The sequence below is a fragment of the Aethalodelphis obliquidens genome, unplaced genomic scaffold (genome assembly GCF_003676395.1).
Source record: "Aethalodelphis obliquidens isolate GAN/ISIS:26980383/991018 unplaced genomic scaffold, ASM367639v1 scaffold28, whole genome shotgun sequence".
Taxonomy (NCBI): domain Eukaryota; kingdom Metazoa; phylum Chordata; class Mammalia; order Artiodactyla; family Delphinidae; genus Aethalodelphis; species Aethalodelphis obliquidens.
The window spans coordinates 23,330,236-23,354,483 of NW_020837972.1; the positions used below are offsets into that span (position 1 = coordinate 23,330,236).

Genomic DNA, 24,248 nt, shown 5'->3' on the forward strand with positions numbered 1-24,248 from the left:
GGCCGTGTGCAGAAACAAGGAAGCAGGTGGCCTGGAGTGGCCTCTGCCCCGGGATGTTAGGGCCTGGGGTTCAGCCCAGCGCCCCAGCCGCGGTGACCCCAACCTCTCTCCCCACACAGCCGGGCCGGGGCATCCTCCAGCAGCAGGTGCGGGGCCTCGGCCCCCATCCCAGTCCCCACTCAGGTGCATAACTACCAGCGCATTGAGCAGAGCCTTCAGTCGCCCACCCAGTACCAGGCGGCGCGGTGAGTGCACGGGCCCCCGTGGCCAGGCACATCCTAGAGGACTGCAGTGAGGGCCCCACGCAGCCCACTTGGATGGTGCGGGGCCCTCTCACACGCACGGCTGTGCAGACTGCACACTGCGCGACCGTCAGCGCCACCGCCCTGTGGACACGCTGGCACTCAAGCTGTACCGTGACGGCTTTCTGGTAGATGTCAGTGAAGTGTCTCGTGTCCACAAAACTGACTTCGATTTTTGTAAGTTTCGGAAGAGGAGAGGGCACCTTTTTTTGTAATTCACAGAAACCCCTGTGGGTTGGGGGCTGCCCTGGCAGGGACTGGCGGCTCCCACCGGGTTGTGGCTGCTGGTGAGGCCCGTTACTTGAACGGAGGGGGACAGACACGTGGCATGCTGGTGGCCCTGGCCGGGCGTGGCTGGGGCCCTCACACCCTGTGCCTGCTTGCGTCCGCAGGTCCTCTGCCATCCGCAGGTCAGGCAGCACCAGCCCGCTGGGCTTTGCACGGGCCAGCCTGTCACCCCCGTCTCACGCCGAGCACGGAGCTGCCCTGTCCAGGAAGTTCTCCCTGGGTGGGGGCCGGCCCTACACGCCGTCTCCCCAGGGTAAGCCTGCACGCCACTGGTGGACCCAGCCTCGGAGCTGGGACTGGGAGTCTCCACGCGGGGGGCGGGGGAGGGACTCACTCTCTGTCCCACATTGACCTTGGCAACCCCTCTTGCCCCCAAGTCGGAACCATCCCCGAGCGGCCAGGCTGGAGCGGGGCGCCCTCCCCCCAAGCAGCTGAGATGCGGGGTGGCAGGTCCCCTCGTCCAGGTAGGTGCAGCTCCGGCCCAGTGGGTGTGCAGGTGGAGCTGGGGAGGGGCGGAGGAGCTGGGCTGACCTCCCTGGGCTGGTCTGTCGCTCCTTGGGATAGTGGCCGTTTTCCTGGTTCACAACCGTCCTTTCTTACGCGTTAAAAGAAGGCAGGAAACTCTGTGAGACTATTTAAACAAGCTTAAGCCTTCAGCTTATGGAGGCCCACTGTGGGGCTCAGATCCCACCCCAACCCCGCCATGCTGTGTGACCTCACGCAGGTGTCTCAGCTCCTCTGTGCCTGTTTCCTCAGGTGCGCAGTGGAGCGTAGGGAATCCTGAGCAGGCGTGGGGGTCTCTGTACACTGTCCTGGTTGGTCGTGTGGGCAGGTCCAGGCAGTCCTCGGGACAGCTGTGATTGGGCCCGTCCTGTCCCGCCCTAGGCTCCTCCGCACCTGAGCACTCTCCCCACAGCGCCGGGCTGGGCTGCCGCCTGCACAGTGCCCCGAACCTGTCCGACCTGCGTGTGGTGCGTCCCAAGCTGCCCAAGCCCCCCACGGACCCGCTGGGCGTGGCGTTCGGCCACCCGCAAGCCAGCCCCCCGCAGCCCTCCCATGGGCTGCAGTCCTGCCGGCCCCTGCGCGGCTCGCCCAAGCTGCCCGACTTCCTGCAGCGGAACCCCCTGCCCCCTATTCTGGGCTCCCCGACCAAGGTAACAGGGCCGCGGGCCTCCAGGGGGGTGGGTGGGAGTGGCTCTGTATGTGCTCGGGCCGCCGGGCTTTGTGTCTGGCAGGATTCCCACAGGACCTGAGGGGCCCCGGAAGCCAGAGGCAGGGCTGGTGTGCTCCAGCATAGCAGCGCCTGCCCTCTGTGCTGAGACCTCTTGCACTGGCTGGTGGCTGGATCCGTGTCTCCCCGTTCACGTGTGGGGTGGCCACGTCCCCGTGACGAAGACTGGCTCCCAAAGCCAAAACACCTGCTCTCTGGCCCTTGACCGGAAGCGTCCCGACCCTGGCCCAGCATCCAGAGCCCCAGAGAACCCAGGCTGCCACCATGGGCACATTACTTAGCTCATCGCTTGCCTCAGTCTTCCTGTCTGTGAAATGGGGCCAGAACCTTCAGCTACCTCGTGGTGTCTCTGTGCGGGCATAGGTGCACACGTGCGTGGCCTGTGTTGGACGCGTGCGTCTGCGTGTGTCACTGTCCTCCAGCACAGGGTGGAGTCAGCCTTCACACCTTTCCTGTGAAGACCTGGGTCGTGGAAGTTTGGGGTTTTGCGGCATGGGGCCCTGCAGGCTCAGACCAGCGCTGCTGACCCCGTTGAGATGTTAATGTCACCGTGGCGGGTCGTTCTCAGCACTTAACCTGCCCCTCCTAGGCCGTGCCCGCGTTCGACTTCACCAAGACCCCCAGCTCCCAGAACTTGCTGACTCTCCTGGCCCGGCAGGGCGTGGTGATGACGCCGCCTCGGAACCGGACGCTGCCCGACCTCTCCGAGGCGGGGCCCTTCCAGGGGCAGCAGCTGGGCCCCGGCCTGCGGCCCACCGAGGACGCCAAGGGCTCCTTTGGCAGGTGAGTGGGTGGGGACTCCCCCGACGTGGCCTGCGGGAGGAGAGGCCCAGCCCTGCCTGCTGTCTGCGGGCACCTCACTCCCTCTTCAACCCCTTCTGAGCCTCAGTTTGTGCGTCTGTTCAATGGGTGACAGTAACTGCCCGGGGTGGGTGGGAGGACCGGGTGGCCAGCACAGTCGGGACGGGCTGGGCATGCTGACCAGGCTGCGGGGCCCCCAGACCCTGCCTGGGGGGGGCCGGGGGGCCGGCCCTGGGCAGCGGGTGGCCTGGTGCCTGGGTCTCTGGATCCCCTGGGTGGCGCAGGGCACGTGTTCACCACCCTTCACCCTGCAGGTCCCTCAGCGCCGGCCGCCTCACGGATCTGCTCCTTAAGGCTGCCTTTGGGACGCAGGCCCCTGACTCAGGCAGCGTGGACAGCCTGCAGGAAAAGCCCATGGAGACCGGTGCGTGGGGTCCGCCAGAGAGCATTCTGGGGAGTGGGGGCGCCCGCGGCGGGAAGACCCTGAGCCCCTCCTCTTGCCCTCTCAGGGCCGTCTGCTGGCTTCGGAGGGAACCTGCACCCGGGAGCCCGTGCGGGGGGCGCCGGCAGCCCTTCCCCCGTGGTGTTCACGGTGGGCTCGCCCCCCGGCGGGACCACGCCGCCCCAGGGCCCCCGTGCCCCCGTGTTCTCAGGTGAGGACCGTTGCTGGCCTCGCGGCTGCGGCGGATCAGCGGCCCACACCGTCCGTCGGGAAGCGGGAGGGGCCCTCGCTGTAGAGTCAGGAGCTGAGCCAGGCGCTACTCTCACGCGAGGCCCTGGGAGGGTCCTCCTTGGAGGCTCGGGGGCACGGCTCCCACAGCCAGGCCCCTGAAGCCCCGGCCCTGGACTCCGGGGTGCCCCTGCAGTGGGCGGGGGCCCGGGAGGGGTGAGGCCTCCACTGGGGCGCCTGCTCGCAGAGGGGCAGGAGTGGAGCGGGTGGGGACCGGCTCTGTGTCAGAGTGGCGGAGGCCTGATGGGGAGGGCGGCCGGCCCTCTCCCCACAGGGGGCCCCTCCAGCCCCCTCGGCTCGGCAGGCTCCTCCTCCGCCCGTCACCTGGCGCCCGGGGCCTACGGCGAGGCCCCCCTCGAGGTACCCGCCCCCGGCCACTGCCGCAGCTTTGCCGACCCCGTTGCCGCCAACCTGGAGGGGGCTGTGACCTTCGAGGCCCCCGACCTGCCCGAGGAGACCCTCATGGAGGTGAGGGCCGGGCGGGGGCAGGCGCCTGGCCCAGCGTGGCGTCCGGGCAGGGCTGGTGGCGGTGCCGAGGAGCGTCCCTCAGTGGCCCCGTCTCCCCAGCAAGAGCACACGGAGATCCTGCACAGCCTGCGCTTCACGCTCGACTTTGTCCAGCACGTCCTGGAGATCGCGGCCCTGAAGGGCAGTGCCAGCGAGGCGGCCGGGGGGCCTGAGTACCAGCTGCAGGAGAGCGTGGTGGCCGACCAGATCAGCCTGCTGAGCCGCGAGTGGAGGTGCGTGTGCCCAGCGGGGCCCCGCGGGGAGGCAGCGGGGGTGCGGCCTCCGCCCCTGATGCGTCCTTGCCGCCCTCCAGCTTCGCGGAGCAGCTGGTGCTCTACCTGAAGGCGGCCGAGCTCCTCTCCTCGGGCCTGCAGACCGCCATCGACCAGATCCGGGCCGGCAAGCTCTGCCTGTCGTCCACCGTGAAGCAGGGTGAGGGCAGCCTTGGCTGGTGGCGGCGGCGGCAGCGGCAGCAGCAGCAGCAGCAGCGTTCGGGGCATGAGACCCTGAGGGAGTCGGGGAGGGAGGGATAGCTATCTCTGGGAGAAGGTCAGCGAGGAAGAGGTGACGAGGGAGGCCTTCCTGAGGAGGTTCCCTGGTGCAGGCCCAGCCCGGGGAGGGATAGTGGGGGTGGGGGGCAGGTGCAAAGGCCCTGCGGCAGGGCCCCCATGGGCCTGGGGCGGGAAGGCGCAGCGTGAGTTGCTGAGCAGAGCACCTAGGAGGTGGGGTCGGACAGCGCCCCGGGGACGGAGTGAGGGGCTTTTGCCCGCTGGTCGCGTGGGTTCCCTTGCTGGGGGCCGGCCTGAGCTGCCGGGGTGCCTCCCACAGTGGTGCGGAAGCTGAACGAGCTGTACAAGACGAGTGTGGTGTCCTGCCAAGGCCTGAGCCTGCGGCTGCAGCGCTTCTTCCTAGACAAGCAGCGGCTCCTAGACCGCATCCAGAGCGTCGCCGCCGAGAAGCTCATCTTTAGCCACGCGGTGCAGACGGTACGCCGGGCAGGGCCACGTGGGGCCGGGCGGGGAGAGCGGGCTGAGGGGCCGGCAGGGGCGGGTTGACGGCCACAGCTCCGCCGGATTTCAGGGGCATCACTCCCGGGGTGGGAAGTTCCACTACGCTGTCCCCTCAGCCAGCAAATGTCACCCGGGCCCCTCCAGCCCTGGTGGGGAGCCGGGAGCTCACCTGGGCTTCTGCCTCGCTGTGAGGCTCCACGGCCCAGATGTGTCCCTCCCTGAAACTCAGGTTCCTTACCTGGAAAATGGGGAACCTGGTTTTCAAGGCTCTTAGCAGGTGAGTTGGTTCCTTCTTCTCTAGAGGGAACCAACGCAGGCAGCCCAGCTGGGAGCTGTGGCGTGAAGGCAGGAGGGGCTGGGAGGGGCCCTGCCCAGTGCTCTGCGTCTGTCGCTTTGGGGTCCTTGTGCCCAAAAAGCGCTGCTTCTGAGGCAGTGCCTGTTTTCGAGAAAATTCACTCGTGCAGTAAAAACACAGCCCGAAGAGACGTTCGGGAACAGTCGGCCTCCTCGTCCCCGAGCTCCCCTCCCCCAGGGGTGACCATCACTGACATGACCGGGACCGAGGGAGTGCTCTGCCTGGTGCGGGTGGCCGGTCGCCTGCCCTGTAACCCCGGCTGCCTGCGCGTGACCCGGCGGCGCCCACAGCGTGCTGCCCCGTGGCTCGTGCGGCCGTCAGCCCTGGGTCCCCCGTCTCTGTGGAAGGCAGCTGGGCCCAGCCTCCGCCCTCACCCGGCAGGTGCAGTCGGCCGCCCTGGACGAGATGTTCCACCGCCGGGAGGACTGTGTCCAGCGCTACCACAAGGCCCTGCTGCTCATGGAGGGACTGCAGCAGATCCTCTCGGACCAGGCAGACGTGGAGAACATCGCCAAGTGTCAGTGTCCGCTGGGCCCCTGGGAGCGGGGGCGGGAGGGGGCAGCCGCTGCCCGCTCACCGTGGTGCCCGCCCCCCCTCCCTCCCTCGCTCCAGGCAAGCTGTGCATCGAGCGGAGACTCTCGGCCCTGCTGACCGGCATCTGTGCCTGACCTCCTGGAGGCCCGGCCCACGGTGCCCAAGGGGCCTGGACCTTTACTGCCGATCCATGGGGTGGGGAGCAGCTGGCCGGACTTGAAGGGACAAGCCCACGGCCGTGACACCACTCGCTGGTGCTGGGGAAAGGACCGTGGCTCCCCACCCAGCGTCCGGAGCCAGGCCTCAGGCTGCGTCTCTGTCTCCTGGGCTCTGCGGCCGTGGACTTCAGGGCGCTGGAGGCCCCGCACAGAACCTCGACGTAGGCCAGTCCCCTGGCCTGGCTGACGGGCAGAACTCCCCGCCCAGCCGGCGATCTGAACTGCTCTCCCGGCTGCCTCGATGGCAGGTGGGGATGCGTGGGCAGCCCCCGCCCCGCCCAGACCCCAGGGCTGTCTCGCTGAGGACAAGCAGAGGCCCTGAGACCGTGATGCCCACTCAAGCCAAAGCCGCCAGGCCTGCCCAGCGGATCCACCCAGCAGAAGGTGTGTCCTCCTGGCTCCCACCCCTCCCTCCCCCGAGACCACCACCCAGCTTTGTGATCACCCAGCACTTTATGCAGGCGGACTGGACCCGGCTGTTGCACCACCAGGCACGTGTGCACACCCGTAATCACACGTCCGTGTGCACACGGCTCCGTGAGCGCGTGTGCGGTGCCTGCGCCCGGGCTGCTCTCGAGGCGAAGCCGCCGTCTTACTTAAATGTTCTTTTAGGGACGGACAGTACGAAGCACCGGGCTTCCAAAACCCAGCACAGACGCTGTTGCCGTCTTTCACACTTAACTCCTAAGATGTGTCTTATCTTCTGCAGCTCTTTTTCATTTTTCTTTTTTTTTAAAAGAAGAAAACTCGTATGAGTTGACGTTTTGTTCCTAAAGGACGGGGGCGGATCGGGGCAGCCTCGGCAGCGATGCTGAGACCCCGGGGGCCGGTGGCGCTGGGCGCGTGTGGTCTGCGCGTGGCCGTCCGCCCTCCCGCCTGTAGGGCGGCCCTACCCCTGCCCTTGCTCCCTGCCTGAAGACCGCGGGCAGCTGAGGACTGCTTTTGTGCGCAAACCTACCTGTCCAGCTCTCACAGGAGGTTTTGACGTCAAGCCCTCTGTCCCCTCACCAGGTCCTGGCTGCCGTGGGGGGTCGGCGGGGAGGCCACCTTCCAGGCCCGGGGGTCCCTTTTCTGGTCTGCCCGGCTCTGCCTAGCTCCTCTCGAACGTGTCCTCAAGGATGCAGAGGGAGCCGCCGCAGCCCGGCGCCCCCGGCGCTGAGGTTTCCCCACAGGCCCAGGCGAGGACCCCATGCGTTTCTCTCTTGCGATACTTGAAATCTTGCCTCTGTGCTTGGACCCAGAAGAAGAGCAGCCTGGGACTCGTTTCTGTCTCCTCACCGGTGGCTTGAGCTTCTCCTCCTGCGCAGAAAATGTCCGTATTTATTGCTTTACGGTTGGCTGGAACCGGGGCCTCTGGGGGGCCGGCGCTGTGGGAGGGGCCCCTTGGGCTCTGTCCGCGGGTGACCTCCGGGCTGTGGGGTGAGCGCCGCCCACCCAGCCTGTCCTCCACAGCACAGCTCTCCACCCTTGGTCTACCTGACAAGACGTTTGTGTCACCCCCCCCCCCCCCCCCCCCCCCCCCCTTCGGTTAAGTTGTGTAACATCAATTTAAGGAAATAAACCTCTGGAGTTGTTGGGCTGCTGTTACTGATGGTTTGTCACGGCCTACCCTTCTCCCGTCACCTCCTTTCTCGGACCACACGCCCCGCCCCCCCATGTCCTGCAGCAGCAGCTGGAGTTTGGAGGTCAGGTTCGGGGCAAGGCTGGGAGCTCAGTCCTCCAGGGGTTCACCGGGTGCCAGACCTTGACAGCAGCCGCGTCACTTCCGTCCCCACCCACGGCGCAGGAGGGCCCCCCGCTCCGCCTCTGGGTGGGTGTGAGAGGCTGTGGTTTTGGTGTGCGCGCCCCCGACGGCTAGTGACCTCAAGTATCTCTCCATGTGTCTGTCAGCAATTTCTAGGTCATTTTTGGAGAAATATCCATTCATGTCCTTTGCCCGTTTTTGAATCGGATGCTTTCTCTTTTTGTTGTTGAGTGGTAAGGTTTCCATATTTTAGACTACGTGTTGTTTTTTATTTATCTGTTTTTAAGGGTTTTTTTTTATAAATTTATTTATTTTTATTTTTCTGGCTGCATCGGGTCTTCGTTGCTGTGCGCGGGCTTTCTCTAGTTGCGGCAAGCAGGGGCTACTCTTCATTGCGGTGCGCGGGCTTCTCATTGCGGTGGCTTCTCTTGTGGAGCACAGGCTCTAGGCTCGCAGGGTCAGTAGTTGTGGCACGCGTGCTCAGTACTTGTGGCTTGCGGGCTCTAGACCACAGGCTCAGTAGTTGTGGCTCACGGGCTCTAGAGCGCACGCTCAGTAGTTGTGGCACACGGGCTTAGTTGCTCCGTGGCGTGTGGGATCTTCCCGGACCAGGGCTCAAACCTGTGTCCCCTGCATTGGCAGGCGGATTCTCAACCACTGCGCCACCAGGGAAGCCCTACATATTGTTTTAATAGGCTAAAAGTATCTCATTAAGTTACCAGAAAGGCTAACCGCAATGTGAAACGAAAGTTCGCGGAGGGGTAGTGATAGAGGAAGTGGAAGGTGGGGCCTCAAAAGGCTAGGTCCCAGCAGGGCTGCTCCAGTCTGGCTTCCTGGAGTGCGTGCTCCGGGCTCTGCAGACAGGAAGGGCCGTGCCTGGTGGAGATGCAGCCCCTTCCGCTCTGTGGGGCTCCCGGTATGTTGCACAAAGAAATGCCGAAAGAGGATTAAGACAACCGTGGCATTTTGTTGTCAAATTAATAGACTTCATTTCTTACAGTAGTTTTAGGTTTACAGAAAAATTGTGCAGAAAGTACAGAGAGTTCCCAAATACTCCCTCTCCCCCTGCCACCCACTTTACTTCTCCTGTTAACCCCTTGCATGGGTGGGATTCATCTGTTACAACTGATAAACCTACACTGACACGTCAGCATCACCCAGAGTCCATGTTTACGTTGTGATTCGCTCTTGGTGCCCGTGCTGTGGGTTTGGACGCACACATGATGACCTGTACCATTTCAGTGTCATGCAGAGTCGTTTCACTGCCCTGAATATCCTCTGTGCTCTGTGTTCCCTCCCCTGACTTTAACCCCTGTCCCTTTACTGTCTCCATAGCTTCGCCTCTTCCACGATGCTGGAATCACACAGTGTAGCCTTTTCAGGTTGACTTCTTCTGGGTCTTTCCATGGCTCGATGGCTCATTTCTTTTCAATGCTGAATGATACTCCCCTGTCTGGGGGTACTGAGTTTACGTATCCATTTTCCTACTGAAGGATATCCTCTTGCTCCCCAGTCTTGGTATTCATGGGTAGCGCTGCTGTAAACACCCTGTGTAGGAGCCTGACAGTAAGGAGGGCCCAGGAGGGCTGGCTGGGCCGGGGGTGCAGCGGGCACACGGGAGGGACCGGCTCCCCACTTCCTGCGGGGCTCACGTTGCCCTGCGCGCTCCTGGCACGCTCACAGGGGGCCTTCGGCCAGGAGGTCCGGCTCAGGTGCCTGCCCCACTTCTAACTGCCCCCTGGGCACCTGTCCCAGCCTCACAGGCCTCAGTTTGTTCTCCGTAGATCAGAGTCCGGCTCGGTGCCACCATGGCCAGTTTGCAGGGAGGCCCCTCGGTGGTCTTTTCCTCTCATTCTCTCACCTGACACAGGGCCTCAGAGCACGGCCCCAAGCTTCCACCCTCCCCACCTGCTGGCCCGCGGCACAGCCTGGGGTCTTGGGCCTGCCCCCGAGACTGCCCTCACCCGGCTTGGGTTTCTGTTCAAGCACCGGGAGCTTCCTGGTTCACACGGGCAGGGGGAGATGGACTGCTTCCCGGGGCACAACCTGAAGTCCCATCACCCAGTCTCAACTGCCTTCCTCGGCGGCTCTAGTTCCAGCCTCACAGTTGCCCAGGTCGTGCGCTTACACGGATGGTTCAGCCTGGGCCCCGTGTCCACCTCCATGTGCCAGAGCGGGTCCAGGCCTCCAGAGCTGCAGAGGCCGAGGGCGGGGAAGGAGTGTCCCCCGACAAAGGAGTCTCTATGGTAAGGGGTGCTCTGTGATGGTAGGTACTGTGTGACGGGGTGCTCTGGGTGAAGGTAGGTGCTCTGTTGTGGGGTGCTCTGTGTGAAGGTGGGTGCTCTGCGTGAAGGTGCCCCGATGCTTCCTAAGACTGCTCAGCCACCTGAGTTCCCCAGACCACATGTGACCTTGACCTTTCCTCATGCCTGGAGCCCTGGGGCAGCTCTTTCTTCCCTTCCTCAGAGGGGTGGGCTGTCCTGGGGGATCGTTTAGCACGGGTGAGCTGTGCCCTTCCGCCTGCCTGAGCTCTTTCCCAACTAGGCCTGACTTTTCCGACTAGGAGTCCGAGTAGAATTTGGTCCAGGAGAGGATCCACGTCAGCAGCCACTGCTCCACTTTGTTTCTCGTGGATTCGCTCGTTCTGCACATTTCACGTACAGGTGACCTGTGAGCAACGTGGTGGTTCGGGGCCCAGACCCCCCCCCCACACGCAGTCGAAAATCCACAGATAACTTGACAGCTGGCTCTCCATGTCCGTGGTTACGCATCCGTGGATTCAGCCACTGGCAGACCTACTAGTCCTGCACTTCGTATTTAGTGAAACAAGTTCTGTATAGGTGGAGCCGTGCGTTCAACCCTGCGCTGCTCAAGGGTCAGCTGTGCATGGAATCATACACGCACGACGTGGCCTTCTGCGCCTGGCTTCTCCACTGAATGTGTTTTCAAGGTTCACCCCCAGCCGTAGCATGCGTCAGTACTTCTGAGTCGTTTTCACATAGTGTTTAACACTTGATCACACACACTCTTGCTGTTGGTCTGTCATTGTCTGTCCCCACTAGAGTGGAAGCTTCCCGAGGGCACGGGTTCTGCTCCTAGACTGTTCGCAGCCTCTGCAGGCGCTGGGAACCTAGTAGGTGCTCGGAAAATAGCTACTTACCGAGTGGCCGTCTCAGGGAGGTCTGAGTCCCGTGCCGCCAGCCGCACTTCCTTCCACCTTCTGCGGGCTGTCGCTCGCTCCCGCCAGCTGTGGTGACATCTGTGCCGCCTCCCAAACCCCATGTGTGGACGAGTTTCCCATCTGTCTTCTACCAGCTTCCAGGAGGTCCTCACTCCCTGGAGCTCTCACACAGGCGGCTCCAGCATGACCCAGTCTCTCCCTGGCATTTGGGCCCCTCTCCGTGCCTCAGCTTCCTCATCTGTAAAATGGGGACAAGAGAACCTTCCTCAAGGCTTCATGAGGATTGAATAAGCTAACAGGCATCGAGCCACTAGAGCAGCACCTGGCACTGGCACATGGCAAGTGTTTTCTTACGAGAGGTTTGTGGGAAGGCGCTGGTCTGCACACTGTTGAAAGACAGGCTGTCATTCCAGAAGCCGGGACTGGTGCTGTGTGGCTTCCGGCCATGGGCTCAGCCTCTCTGTCCCTCGGGTTCCTCTTCAGTAACGTGCTTGCTCTTACGGTGCTTGCTCCCTAAGGCGGGCGAAAGGCCTGAATGAGCTGACACTTGTAACACGGAACAGAGCCTGGAAGCGTAGTTGTTAGGACGATTTGTTCGCCCTAAGAGGGCGCATCCACATCGGCCTCAAACCACCCCCGAGTTGGCAGCGGGGAACCGGGCTCCCGGCGCCAGGCCCCGCCCTCCCCGCCCCGAAGCCCCGCTCAGTCCCGCCCCTGACACCAAGCTCCGCCCCAAGCCGCCTCGGCCCGCCTCGCCCAGAAGTACTTTTGTCCACGTCCGGCTGCCGTCCGGCCGCGCGCTCCGCTTCCGCCTTCGCCCACGTGGTTCGGCTCCGGCTCAGTCCGCCGCTCCGTGAGTGGGGCCGGGTCGGGGCGCGCCCCACTAGTCCCGGCGTGGGTGGCCGGGGTCTCCCCGATTCCCGAGGGAGAGCCGGCTGGGCGAGGCGAGAGGACGAGGGGGGAGCAGGAGGGACTGGGGAGGTCAGAGGTCAGCCTGGGGGTCAGGGACGACTTAGGTTATCCGCGGGCGGGGCTGGAGCGTGAGAGGGTCCCGGGAAGGTTAGAGTTCTCAAGGGGTGGGGCTGGAGCGTGGCCGTGGTCGGAGTTAAGGAGGGGCGGGCTGGTGTGTAGGGGCCCCGGGGAGGTTAGGGGTCTAGAGGACCCGGGTGGGTGCGTACCGGGGGAGGTCAGGGGTCGGGCGCGTGCCCCCCCGCCCCTCCCGGGCCTGCATGGGGCTCCCCAGCCTGCGGGCGGCGGCCTGGGCCCTGAGGAGAGCCTGCGGACCGTGGACCCCGCGCCTGGGACCGCGCCTCCTCTGGTAATGACAGTGCACTTGTCCGTGACCCCAGGGTAGCACGCTGACCCCCACTGAGCCCGACTGCATGCCCGGCGAGCACCAGCCCTCATCGCATAAAGTGCTGTCACTGCTCCATTTCTTGAACCGTGAAACCGAGGCCAAGTTGGTGGTTGGGCAAGATCTACAGTTAGCGCCCAGCTGGGATTTGGACTCGGTGGTCAGCCCAGGGTGTTTACTGGACCATGCTGCCACCGTCAGTCTTTCACTGGGCCGCTTCCTTCTGTGTTTTGCTCACACCCCACCCCCCCTCGCCACCGTGTCTTTTCAGTTTGCCCCCCATGGCAGGGAATGGGGAGGCCCCCGTGCCCGTGGGGACCAAGCAGGAGCAGGACAGGAAGGTCCGGCGTGGCTGGCAGGGCGCGGCCAGGATCTGGGAGGAGACAGAGCAGCAGGCGAAAAGGCTCAGGAGCAGCGAGGGTGGAGGGCAGCACAGGAAGCTGCCCAAGCGCAAGGTCGTGCTGCTCGTGGCCTATTCCGGGAAGGGCTACCACGGCATGCAGGTGAGGGCGCCCGCGGGCTGGGCCGCTGTGCTTGGGGCAGGGACCTCACAGCGACGGTTACCCAGTGAGCCATCTTGGGAAGTGGCAGAAAGAGGGGTCTCATTCTCACCTCCTTTATCGTGTGGGTCCCATCAGGCAAGATTTAGATTCAGATCGAAGCAGCTTTGAGCCCTGTTTCATCCATGCATTGCTTGGGTGCTTGCGGGGGGCGGGGGGGGGGGGGGGGGGGTCATCGGGGTCCCAGGGGGGGTGGAGGGGCGGGGGGGGGGGGGGGGGGGGGGGGGGGGGGGGGGGTGAGGTGTTCATGGGTCTCCCAGGGTAGTTAAAGGCCCAGGCCTGCCGATGACCAGAGGCGGCAAGTGACGAGAACTCTCAGTCCGTCGTTTCCTCATCTCTCTGATCACAGTGCTGACTTTACAGGGCAGGAAGAGTCATTAGGCTGACCGATACCGCACACTAGAACTGGGACAGCGCCAGGGATGCTCAGAAGAGGCAGCTGTTACTCTTTGTTAGACACGTGAAGGTGACGGTTGTGGGTACGCAGGCACGTGAGAGCTCCCTGCCCAGCCCAGCCCCGTGACCCTTTCCTGAAAGGCACAAGAGCCCCGGCGCCCCGGCAGATGCACGTAGAGCTTCTTCTCGTCCCTTGTGGTCAGCGGTGTGGCTCTTACACTTCGGTGCCTCGTTCTTTAAACTTCTTGGAGGAATTCACTGCTGTGTAGAGTATCTCACTGAAGCGGAAGTTTAGGAAAACAGTGCCCAACCTTACCAGGTGCTGTGGTCACCTTTACTGTAAATAATAGTAGTAATGAGATACTTTGTATCCTATTTTAGTATTTTTCATTAAGTATAGGGTTGCACCCGTGAAACCAATTTGATGACCTTTGATGACCACGGGTGGATTGTGAAATGGTGGAAGCAGTGCTTCGGTCTCACATAGTGGAACAAATAAACCACCTGCGCTGCTCTTCGCCGATGTTTAAATGCTTTTTTGTTTGAGGGTGACTGATTACGTGTGTTGTTGCCTTATGCGCTGTCTTGAGAATTTTGCCTGTGTCTCATCATCTTCCGTTTGCCTCAGTGTCCCCATTAGGGGAATGGAGGGAGGGTAGAGAGTGACGGTAGCTCACAGGGTGACAGAAGGACACAGCGGGATGTGGGGAAGGGTGGTTATCCCCGTTTCTTAATATCCATTCCGATCGCTGGAGGAGCATTTATAGCTTCTTGCTGAGTAAAGGGATTGGACTTAAGCTGCAGTGGGGACCATGAGGTAGACTTTGGGAAGGACCTGCCCACTGTGGTGCGTCTTGGCGACGTGCTTGTCGCCCTGTGTCCCTTGCTTTGCAAAGATTTTCTTTGACGTCAGGGTGGTGATCTCACTGATGTCGCAGGGTCCTGCAGGCCCTGGACTGTGATTACACTACATCTGCACCCACTAGGTGCTGGCAGCACCCTGGGGTGGCGTCCTCCTCCAGCAGGGGCGCCTGCCTCCCTGTAGTGATGCAGGAGGGCCTGCTCCCTGCTGTGGTGAGGGAGGGGAGGCCCTGGGGTGATGAGGGAGGGGAGTCCCTCTTGGCCGGGTGCAACAGACAGATGGGTCTCCAGCAGGAGGGTGCTGGTCTCACATCTGACAGGTAGGGGGAAATGATGTCTTAGGTGATGTCCAGTGTCAGCTGCCCAGGGTGGGAAGTATCTAGACTGTGGGTACCCACAGGTGGCTTTCCTGCTTCCCGTGGGTCGGGGGACGAGCTGCAGGGTCTCTCCACGCCCACAGGTACGGTCCCCACCTGCCGGGTGCGGGCACAACGCACATGCCCCTACCTGGATCAGCCACGGCCCAGGGCCCCTACTGTGGTAGTGATTGAGTGAAAAACAAGTTTTCTTCTTCTCTTTTCCTCAGAGGAATGTTGGGTCCTCGAAATTCAAGACCATCGAAGATGACCTGGTGTCTGCCCTGGTCCGGTCGGGTTGTATTCCGGAGAATCACGGGGAGGACATGCGGAAGATGTCCTTCCAGCGCTGCGCCCGGACGGACAAGGTAGGTGCTGTCCCCACATCCCCTGCGGGTGCAGGCAGCACCGAAGCCGCCGGTCTGTGGCTTGTGTTTGCCCTCATCCCACTTTCCATCTTAGCACCTTTATCTCTCAAGATTCTCTTGGTTACAATTGACAGATGCACAGCTCAGACTAGTGTAAGTGGAAAGAAAGTTGTTGCCTCGTGTGGCCAAGAAACTGGGGCATTTCCGGCCCAGGTGTGGCTGGACCTAGGTGCTCAGGGCCACAGGGTCTGGCATCCTCTCTGTCTGTGCTTTCTCCTCTGTCGCTCCTGTGGGTGGCGTGGTGGCCACAACATCTGCCTTAGATCCATCCACCTCAGGCTCGCGATACACGTAGGACCGCGTGGCCGCAGAGGCCCACGTGCGTGTGGTGTGCAGCTTCCTAGGAGCCACAGCCAAAAGGGAAAAGGGGGCAGGTGACGCTGGGTTTTGTTATCAATTTTATTTAACTTAGTGTGTCCAAGGTAGTCGCCTTTCAACGTGTAATCAACATAAAAAGCGATGAACGGGAAATAGTTTCCACTGTGCGTGTGTGAGCGCCAAGTCTTTGGAACCCCGCGGGAGTCGCACGCTCAGGAGTCTCGGGTGGCCGTGACCCAGCACTGTCCATTCATGCTCAAGAGATTGAGTCCTGCTGTCTGCTTGGCTCTCCCACCGTCCCAGGCCAGTCGCTGGCTGGTCCCACCCTGGCACATTGCCAGGTGTGGGGCTGGTGCGAGCAGGGGCTCCCCACAAAGGAGTGGAGGGTGTCGCCGAGGCAGGTGGGACAACCAGCCACAGAGAACGTGAAGCTCTCCCCCAGGAGAGAGAAAACCCAAAGTGCCTGTGCACCTGTGAGCCTGCTCTCTCAGACCCGGGCCCTGAATCATCTCTCTGGCCACCTAAGGTCACTGGGAGTCTGTGGTACACGTAGCTTTTTGCAGGTCAGGGTCCTGGGAATCTGAATAACGTTGAGTTTCAAAGGTGCAGCGTCCCCTGGGATCCACAGGCCCAGGCCAGAACCCCGGAGCCAGAGCTACCGCACAGACAGCTAAGAACAAAAACAGGCGCCTGGCAGTCTCGTGGGTGATCCAGTCACATGTTAGCTGGTCCAGGTAAAGAGTACCGGGGCTCTCCGTGGTGTTTGTTTTCTGTTTAACTTTCCCACTTACAGCTCTCTGGTTGTTTTCAGGGCAGAAGAAAAGTAAACATTTGCCTGAGCTAATGAAGACAGCATTTCCAAATATAGGGCTAGCATTTATTTCAGTTTTCACTGTTATTAGAGATGGTTTTATTCGAATATGTTTTCCTTCTTACATTTTGGGAAATCTAGAAAACCTTTGATACTAACATCCCCCTGGATGAACAAATGATGATATTTTGTTAGTTTCTGTTTCATATTAAAAAAAAAAGTTTCAAGGAGCTGTCATTCACTCCCATACATTTTGCCCATTTAAAGGGTACATTCATTGATTCTAGTCCTTTCTCACAGTTGTGCAGCCATTACCACAGCCCAGCTTAGAACATTTTCATCGTCCCCAGAACTTCCCTGCACCCTTTAGTCATCACCCACTCTCCACTGGCATATCCAGAAAATTCTCCCTTCAGCGTGTAATCAGGGCTTCCCTGGTGGCACAGTGGTTAGGGATCCACCTGCCAGTGTAGGGGCCACGGGTTCGAGCCCTGGTCCGGGAGGATCCCGCATGACGCGGAGCAGCTAGGCCCGTGAGCCACAACTACTGAACCCCGCGCGCCTAGAGAGCCCACGTTCTGCAACAGGAGAAGCCACTGCCATGAGAAGCCTGCGCACCGCAACAAAGAGTAGCCCCCGCTCGCTGCAACTCGAGAAAGCCCGTGCACAGCAACAAAGACCCAATGCAGCCAAAAATTTTTAAAAAACCAGAAAAACGTGTAATCAATATAAAAAGATTAGCAATGAGATGTATTTCCATTCCTTTTTCGTGTACTGAGACTTTGAGACCTCATTTCAGAACAGCCATTTTATGCCCTCAGTAGCCACTCGTGGCCAGATGCCTCTGTGTTGGAGGGTGTCTGCCTGGTGAACAGTGGATTCGGCCTGTGTTCCATCTCGCCAGTTTATTTTTTGTCTTTCTTCTTTTTTACAAAAATCTCTCCAACTTTTTATTTGGAAAAACTTCAGACCTCCGAAAGTCCCAGGAACAATGCATGAACACCCTTGGTCTTCCCCTAAGCTCGGCAGTGTTAAACTTTTGCCATATTTGTTTTCCTTTTTGTGCCTTTGAATGGAACCATTTGAGAGGAAGTTGCAGACGTCATCACCCTTCACCCCAAAATATGTCGCGTGAGCAGTGGCATCCTCTGGCAACTGCTTGGTGTCGCTGTCACCCTTGGGAAATTTAACACTGGTACACCGTTTCTTGTTGATCCTGTGTCTAACCCAGGGTTGATGGTTCATTCAGTTGTCATGTCTTTTGAGTTTCCTTCATTTTTTTTTTTAAATTAAAAAAATGTTTTTTCTATTTCTTTTATTATTTCTTTTATTTATTTTTTTTTTGGTTGTGTTGGGTCTTCGTTGCTGCGCGCAGGCTTTCTTTAGTTGTGGTGCACGGGCTTCTCATTGCGGTGGCTTCTCTAGTTGCAGAGCACGGGCTTTAGGTGCACAGGCTTCAGTAGTTGTGGCACGCAGGCTCAGTAGTTGTGGCACGCGGGCTCAGTAGTTGTGGCTCACAGGCTCTAGAGAGCAGGCTCAGTAGTTGTGGTGCACGGGCTTAGTTGCTCCGCGGCATGTGGGATCTTCCCGGACCAGGGCTCGAACCTGTGTCCCCTGCATTGGCAGGCGGACTCTCAACCACTGCGCCACCAGGGAAGCCCTTGAGTTTCCTTTAAAATGGTCTCGTCACCTCCTTTCTGTCCTTCCTGATGTGATGTTTTGGATGGTCCAGGCCAGTTATTTTGACGAATGTCCTCAATCTGTGTTTGTCTGATTGTTCTCATGACTCGATACAGAGTAAAGAAATTTTTCGGCAGGAGTGTTACACGGTACTCTGTCTTCTTTGCTTACATTAAAAAAAATCTTTTTAGAAAGTATGATTGTAGCAAACAGAAAGGTGCATACAGTGTCAGTATAAAGTGAAACGGGTGATTCTTTGGTGAGCGCCCGGATAATCTCCACTCAGGTCCACACGTGGTCTCTGCCCGCGTCCCAGGAGCCCCCTCCTCGTCCACCTTCCGAATCACACCGCTCCCCTCCCCCAGACCTTACTGCCGTATTGCCTTTTATGAAAACTTGCTTTTAGGAAAAAGGTGTAACATACAAATGGTGAACTGTGCTCTTCTTGAGTGCGGCGCTTGCTCAGTTTACCTGTGTCACTAGCACCCCATCCCCACAGGATACCTGCTGCTGTGACTTAGATGGTGACCTTGCTCAGCTCCAGTGTTCTGGCATCTAAGTTGCACTTTCTTTTTTCCTAAGTCCTTGAGAGTCACATCCAGGGTGGGACTTTATCTCCTATCTGCAGGATTTCATGTATTCGTTCCCGTGTTTCGTTGGGCTCTGAAGTTCACTTGTAATATTTTATAAGTTATGTGGCACTCACTCCCTTGGCATATAGAGCACTGTTCTTGTATCTGGTTATTCCCTTCAGATGCACTTCTGAAAGCAGAATTCCTCCACGGACAGATGTAGCGTGCATGTGGTCCTTCTGCTGAAGAGACCAGCTTGCAGTGTCGGTGCTCCAAGTGCAAGGCCCAGCTGGCCCTCCCATGTCTGCTTCCTTTGCAGGGTGTGTCTGCGGCCGGCCAGGTTGTGTCCCTGAAGGTGTGGCTGATTGACGACCTTTTAGAAAAGATTAACAGCCACCTTCCGTCTCACATTCGGATACTGGGTAAGCCTTGCAGCGCTGGGCTGCACACTGGGTGGTGGCCAGTCTCACAGGGACACGAAATTTCTTCTTTCACCGAATTTCTCTGTTGCGGAGCTAAGATAACAGAGTGGTCGCTTAGCAGTTGGAAGGAGTGGTTGTGAGTCAGCTGTAAGGAAGGGTTCAGTATTCCCACCTCCTTCAGAAAGGGACACAGCCAGACAGACAGACTTGGAAAGGCCCTCAGTGCAGCATCTTGGTGGTACATGTGCCTTGTTTTAACCAAATGCTTGGATATGAAAGTCCAGATTTGATAAAATTAAAACAGGGGCTATGACTCCCTATGGTAACAGGCCTGATAATGGGATTTGCAGTCTGACCCTCTCTGCCTTTTAAGTGGCATATATGTGCCATTGATAATTAATGTGGTACTGGGGTGGCTGGGGGTAGCTCTGCTTGCCTTCTGTTTCTCTCTGTCCCATTTGTTTCCCTCTTCTTTTTCTCCCTCCTTTTGGATTAATTGATGTTTCTTTTCATTGCATTTCATTATCACCTTGGTTAGCTAATGCGATGACTCGCTATGGTTTTTTTAGTGGTCGCTTTGCCAGCCCTTAAAGCAAGGGCTGGCAGAGGCTTTCTGTAGAGGGCCACGTAGTAAACTGTCTGAGGCTTTGTGGCCACACAGATCACTGTCTCTGTTGCATATTCTTCTCCTTTGTTTCTTCCTTTAACCACCCTTTCAGCCTTAGCTCAGAAGTTTTACGGGAACGGCCATGGTTTTAGCCACTGTTTGCCAGCCCCGGGGTCAAAGCATCCATGGGCCAGTTACCACAGCTGCCTTCTCGTGAAGCCAGGCCACCTTGCACGCACCTCACACCTGCAGCCACGCACTTGCACCTGTCCTGCTGTCGTGACGTGTATTTCAGGTCTGCCTGTGTCATCACCCGCACACTACACTGTCAGTTTTTCTTTAACCAGAGAATTAAAAACACTTTTAAATGCTTTTTAAAGTTGAAGTATAATCAGCGTACGGTAAACTGCGTAGTTCACTATACAGTTAAAACGTTGTGATATGTGTGCATACCTGTGAAACCAGCCCACTTGAGAGAGTCACCCTCTCGGTCACCCCCAGAAGATTGTGACCCTCCCCACGCCCCTCCCACCCCATGCCTCACCAGGCGACCACTGATCTGCTCTCCTTCATTATAGACTGCTTCGTAGTTCTAGAGTTTTATGTCAATAGCATCGTAGGGAATGGCTTCTTGCACGGAGCCTCTGGTTAAAGATTCCTGCACGTTGTCGGGTGCATCCGGTTTGTTCCTTTCCATTGCTGCGTGGTTTCCAGTTGTTTATCCAGTCACCTGGTGGGGAGCACTGCGGGTGTCTCCAGTTTGGGGCTGTTACAGAAAGACACTGCCATGAACGTTGGGCACAAGTGTACATAGGGATCTCAGCACACAGCCACAGCCCTTGTTTTGGCTCCTTGCCCACTATTGAATTGAGTTTTTACATTTTTATTTATTTATTTATTTGCTGCACCGCACGGCACGCGGGATCTCATTCCCCGACCAGGGGTGGGACCCGCGCCTCCTGCAGTGGCAGCACGGAGTCCTAACCGCTGCACCGCCGGGGAAGGCTCTGCATTTATTATTGGCATGACATGGTTTTATTTTTATTGTCCTGTGGTCCTTCTCTGCCTGGTGAGGATAATTCCCTCCTGAAGACCTTCTCTGGGAGCCAGTCCTCTTAAAGCCCCATGTGATGCCTCTTAATATTCACTCCACGGGAACGTTCTCATGTATGCCACAGGTTGTTCCCCACTTTCGCTAAAATAATGCCAGACCCTACACAATTCGCAGCCGTTAGCACTGCTTACGTAACAGGACCCAGCAAGGCTGTGCTTCCCTCGTTAGCAGCCCAGCCACGTGGTCGGCTGCCAGCCCCTTTCAGCCTTTTCTTGGCAGTTATATTCCGCACGACAGAAATTAGGTGCACAGAGCATACCTGCGATGCTGTGTCGCTGAAATTGGATTCTTAAAGCAAGACAAAACACAACAATAAGATTACCCCAAATCAGACACGACAGCGGAGACAGAAGACGGGAAGGGCGGCGCAGAGGCAGCCTTGAACTGGCAGCCCCGGGGCGGGGTCATCAGTCCTTGTAACATGAAGCCAAAGCTGGCCTTTAAGTCACAGCCTCCTTGTGAGGCTGAGTCCTCACGACCCGGTCTGGGCTTAGCGTGAGGACAGCCGCGCAGCACGGAGCACCCAGGGCCACAAAGCGCTTCGTGCTCCCCAGTTCCCAGAAGCCGCCCCCCCCCCCCAACGGTTGTGATTCTTTCAGAAGTTTTCTCTACAAATACAGACATAATCCGTGTGTCTGTATTTTTCTCACAAAGAAATGCACACGTAGTGCTTCGCTTTGCTCTTTTCTCCCTGAGCGGTTAGGAAGCCTGTTGGGAGCCCTGGCCGGGCACAGCGAGTGTTCGGCGCTGCAGCCCCCGGTCCTGGGCACGGGCGCCGGGGCTGCGGGGCTGCTTTCGGCTCGTTCTGCAAACGTCTAAGAGCCGCTGATCGTTTCCCCGTTGCTGGACTTTTTAAGTTGTTTCCAGTTTCTTTTGCTGTCTGAACACATTGCTGTCCCTGGCCTCACCTGCAGGATGGCGTGTGATCCAAGGCTTCTGGGTCGGGGTCACCGGCTGGTGCTTTAGTCCGCATGGGTCCCCCGGGATCCTGAGGCGAGAGCAGGGTGTCCCGCACCTTGGCCGACCCCGGGGTTTGTTTGATAGGGTTTAGCTGAGGGTTTAGCGCACGGAGCCGGGGCCCCCTCGGGCTCGTCCGGGTTCGGCAGGTAAGGTGCCGGCGCTCAGACCTGCTCAGGGTGTCGTCAGTCTGTCCTCATCGCCTCCTCTGCCCCCAGGACTGAAGAGGGTCACGGGCGGCTTCAACTCCAAGAACAAGTGTGACGCCAGGACCTACTTCTACATGCTGCCCACGTTCGCCTTTGCCCACAAGGACCACGACGCGCAGGACGAGACGTACCGGCTGCACGCAGAGACGCTGGGGCATGTGAACCGGCTCCTGGCCTGCTACAGGGGCACCCACAACTTCCACAACTTCACCTCGCAGAAGGGGCCCCGCGAGCCCAGCGCCCGGCGCTACATCCTCGACATGTTCTGCGAGGAGCCCTTCGTGCGCGAAGGCATGGAGTTCGCGGTGATCAAGGTCAAGGGCCAGAGCTTCATGACGCACCAGATCAGGAAGATGGTGGGGCTGGTGGTGGCCATCGTCAAGGGCTACGCGCCCGAGAGTGTGCTGGAGCGCTGCTGGGGGGAGGCCAAGGTGGACGTGCCCAAGGCACCGGGGCTCGGCCTGGTCCTGGAGCGGGTGCACTTCGAGAAGTACAACCAGCGCTTCGGCCACGACGGGCTGCACGAGCCGCTGGACTGGGCGCGGGAGGAGGCTGAGGTCACGGCCTTCAAGGAACAGCACATCTACCCCACGATCATCGGCACCGAGCGCCACGAGAGGTCCATGGCCCAGTGGCTGAGCACCCTGCCCATGCATGACTTCAGCGCCACTGCCCACGCAGCCGCCGGCCCGGGCGCCAAGGTGGGGCTGGGGCCACGGGGGCTGGGGGTCAGGGGAACCGTGGGGCTGGCGCTGGCCCTTCCAGGAGCTCAGCCAAGCACTTGTCCACATCTGTCACTGTCCGTGGCTAAGCTTCAACCCACTCTGCCCCCTGTCATTGTACCCATTGATGAGCAAGCTGAGGCACCGAGAGGCCTGTCGCTGCCCCGGGGCCACAACAGTGGGAGGAGCAGGGCCAGGGCATAGGACCTGGTGGCCAGCCGCCCTGCTCCGCGCTTAGTGACGCTGGGGAGGGACATGCTCGGTGGCCGTCGTCCCGTGTGTGGGACGGAGGTGCCGCTGGGACGTCCTCCTCTGGCTCATGCTGCTGGTCAGTTGGCATGTACCTGGCTCCAGAACATGGGCTCGCTTGGCAGGCGCCAGGGACGCTGAGCGGCCAAGCGTCGTTCTCCTCGCCCTCTGGGCGGCGTTCCTGTCCGGGCCCGGGTGCTCTCCTCCGCCTGGGAGGGGACGCAGGCTGTGCTTTCGGCCCCACTGTCCTGGAGCCCTGCTGTCCGATACCGCCCAGGGACCTGGCTCAAAGTGTGATTCATCTGTGAGTTAACTGCCAACCTTATGTTAGAAGGAGAGCATCCACGATTGGAGGTGCTGGAGCTAAAAGTGAACATTTTACTCTAGTTCTCGATTCTCTACCCTGGGGCGAGGGAGGTCCCCAAAGCCCATATTCGCTCATGGTGTCCCAGCAGGCTGTCAAAGGGTGAGATTCCCACCTGGAGCTCTGGGAGATTTCTTCCCATTGTCTAGATATCTAGAAAAACACTGTCTTCCCTCCCCAGCTGGGCTTGTAAACCCATGTGCATACAGGTAAGGGGGCCAGGTGTAAGAAAGGCAGGGGTTGCAGGTCAGATGGTGAATTCCAAGCAGCGTCGGGGAGGAGACGGGACTTGGTGGAGACTGTGGGAAACGGCAGAGCTCTCATTCCACCGGAAGGGCCCCTGCAGCTCAGCGCCAGCCAGGGGAGGGTGGCCCTGAGTGTTGTCGGAGCTTGCCTTTTCTCAGGAGAAACTGGGATTGCAGATGTGTATGTGAAATAGTCCACTCTTTAAATGTTGGTGGTTATCAATTTTCCCAGCACTGTGAGGCCAGATGGAGCACGTGTACAGATGGGACCTGGGGGCCAGGCTTGCTCTCTGCTTGATTCCCACAGACAGAGAGAGGCCTCTGACCGTCTACCGTCTTCTATATAGCGCCGAGGGGCTTGTACTGACCAGCTTTGCAGTAGATCAGTTTTATGTCCCCAAGGTCACTGAAGCCTCTGGGAGCTGGAGGAGCCCAATGAAGACCCCCTCTGGTCCCCAGCCCTTGGCTTTGCCCGTTCAAGACAGGTTCTTGAATCAGTGAAGAGGAAGACGGGTGAGGCTGAGCCTCGCCCTGGGCAGCCCCTGTGCAGGAGAGGGCCCCCGCCGGGCGGAGCGCTCCCCACGGTCATTCCCTGTCTGCTCTCGCTCTGCAGGTCCCCCGCCCCCTGGAAGGCAGTGATGGGGACAGTGACTGAGCTGGCCCACGACACCGCACGCCGGGACCCGCTAGCCTGCTGCTGGCGGCATGCCTCGCCCAGACGGGACGGCCCGCGCGCGGCCTCCCCAGCTCAGGATCCTGAGAGCTGCGTCATTCTGAGTTTCCGTCACAGGGAGAACCTGCCACGAGTCTATTTTCAGCTCACGCGTTGACTACACACAACTCAGCACGTAAAGACACTATTTTTTTAAAGAAGCGATTTTCTTATTAAATAAGTACAAACCTTGCTTAGTCACTTCTTTTACCTTTTTCTCGGTCTTTTCCACGGGTCTTTCACCGAGAGAGGTGCAAGGAGCACCGTGCGCTGTGTCAACAGCAGACCGGAGCAGTGGGAACGGGTGACCTGGTGGGGGCGCGTGGCTGGGCGAAGGCTGGAGCCGGCGGGACAGCGGGCGGCTCCTGGCAGGACTGGCTGCCCGGCTGTCAGGGTGGGGCTCGGCGGCC

The 24,248-nt window shown here is 59.6% G+C and overlaps 2 protein-coding genes across 5 annotated transcripts in view; both read left to right on the plus strand.

Annotated features, from left to right (window-relative positions):
- Positions 1–19,638, plus strand: part of ULK1 (unc-51 like autophagy activating kinase 1) — a 34,221-nt gene extending 14,583 nt beyond the window's left edge. Inside the window, exons 16-31 of one of the 3 annotated variants that reach the window (XR_003436787.1) lie at positions 120–245; positions 695–843; positions 968–1,054; positions 1,476–1,744; positions 2,411–2,604; positions 2,937–3,046; positions 3,132–3,275; positions 3,627–3,820; positions 3,920–4,092; positions 4,173–4,291; positions 4,688–4,845; positions 5,606–5,741; positions 5,837–6,360; positions 14,659–15,908; positions 18,557–18,659; positions 19,379–19,638. Coding sequence is in view for 2 of the 3 variants with exons in the window: in XM_027125166.1 (XP_026980967.1) it covers positions 120–245; positions 695–843; positions 968–1,054; positions 1,476–1,744; positions 2,411–2,604; positions 2,937–3,046; positions 3,132–3,275; positions 3,627–3,820; positions 3,920–4,092; positions 4,173–4,291; positions 4,688–4,845; positions 5,515–5,741; positions 5,837–5,978 (2,092 nt within the window). In the remaining variant the exon portion in view is untranslated. Of the gene's footprint in view, positions 1–119; positions 246–694; positions 844–967; positions 1,055–1,475; positions 1,745–2,410; positions 2,605–2,936; positions 3,047–3,131; positions 3,276–3,626; positions 3,821–3,919; positions 4,093–4,172; positions 4,292–4,687; positions 4,846–5,514; positions 5,742–5,836; positions 7,554–14,658; positions 15,909–18,556; positions 18,660–19,378 lie in introns of those variants that run through there. The other 2 variants (XM_027125166.1, XM_027125167.1) reach the window with 2 other exon arrangements.
- On the plus strand, positions 11,735–24,031 carry PUS1 (pseudouridine synthase 1). Of its 2 annotated transcripts, none has more exons than XM_027125169.1 (6): positions 11,735–11,754; positions 12,527–12,758; positions 14,659–14,796; positions 18,557–18,659; positions 21,556–22,247; positions 23,740–24,031. In XM_027125169.1, the coding sequence occupies exons 2-6, from the start codon at positions 12,537–12,539 to the stop codon at positions 23,779–23,781; spliced, it is 1,197 nt and encodes a 398-aa protein (XP_026980970.1). In that variant the 5' UTR covers positions 11,735–11,754; positions 12,527–12,536; the 3' UTR covers positions 23,782–24,031. The 2 variants fall into 2 exon arrangements, with proteins under 2 accessions (XP_026980970.1, XP_026980969.1); XM_027125168.1 differs by lacking the exon at positions 11,735–11,754 and adding an exon at positions 11,763–12,219.
- The last annotated feature ends 217 nt before the right edge of the window (positions 24,032–24,248 follow it).

Excerpts from the sequence above, each read along its gene's own strand:
- PUS1 (XM_027125168.1), top strand. The coding sequence starts at position 12,131 with ATGGGGCTCCCCAGCCTGCGGGCGGCGGCCTGGGCCCTGAGGAGAGCC. Across the intron at positions 12,220-12,526 it reads CTGGGACCGCGCCTCCTCTG|TTTGCCCCCCATGGCAGGGA; the intron begins GTAATGACAGTG and ends GTGTCTTTTCAG. Across the intron at positions 12,759-14,658 it reads AGGGCTACCACGGCATGCAG|AGGAATGTTGGGTCCTCGAA; the intron begins GTGAGGGCGCCC and ends TCTTTTCCTCAG.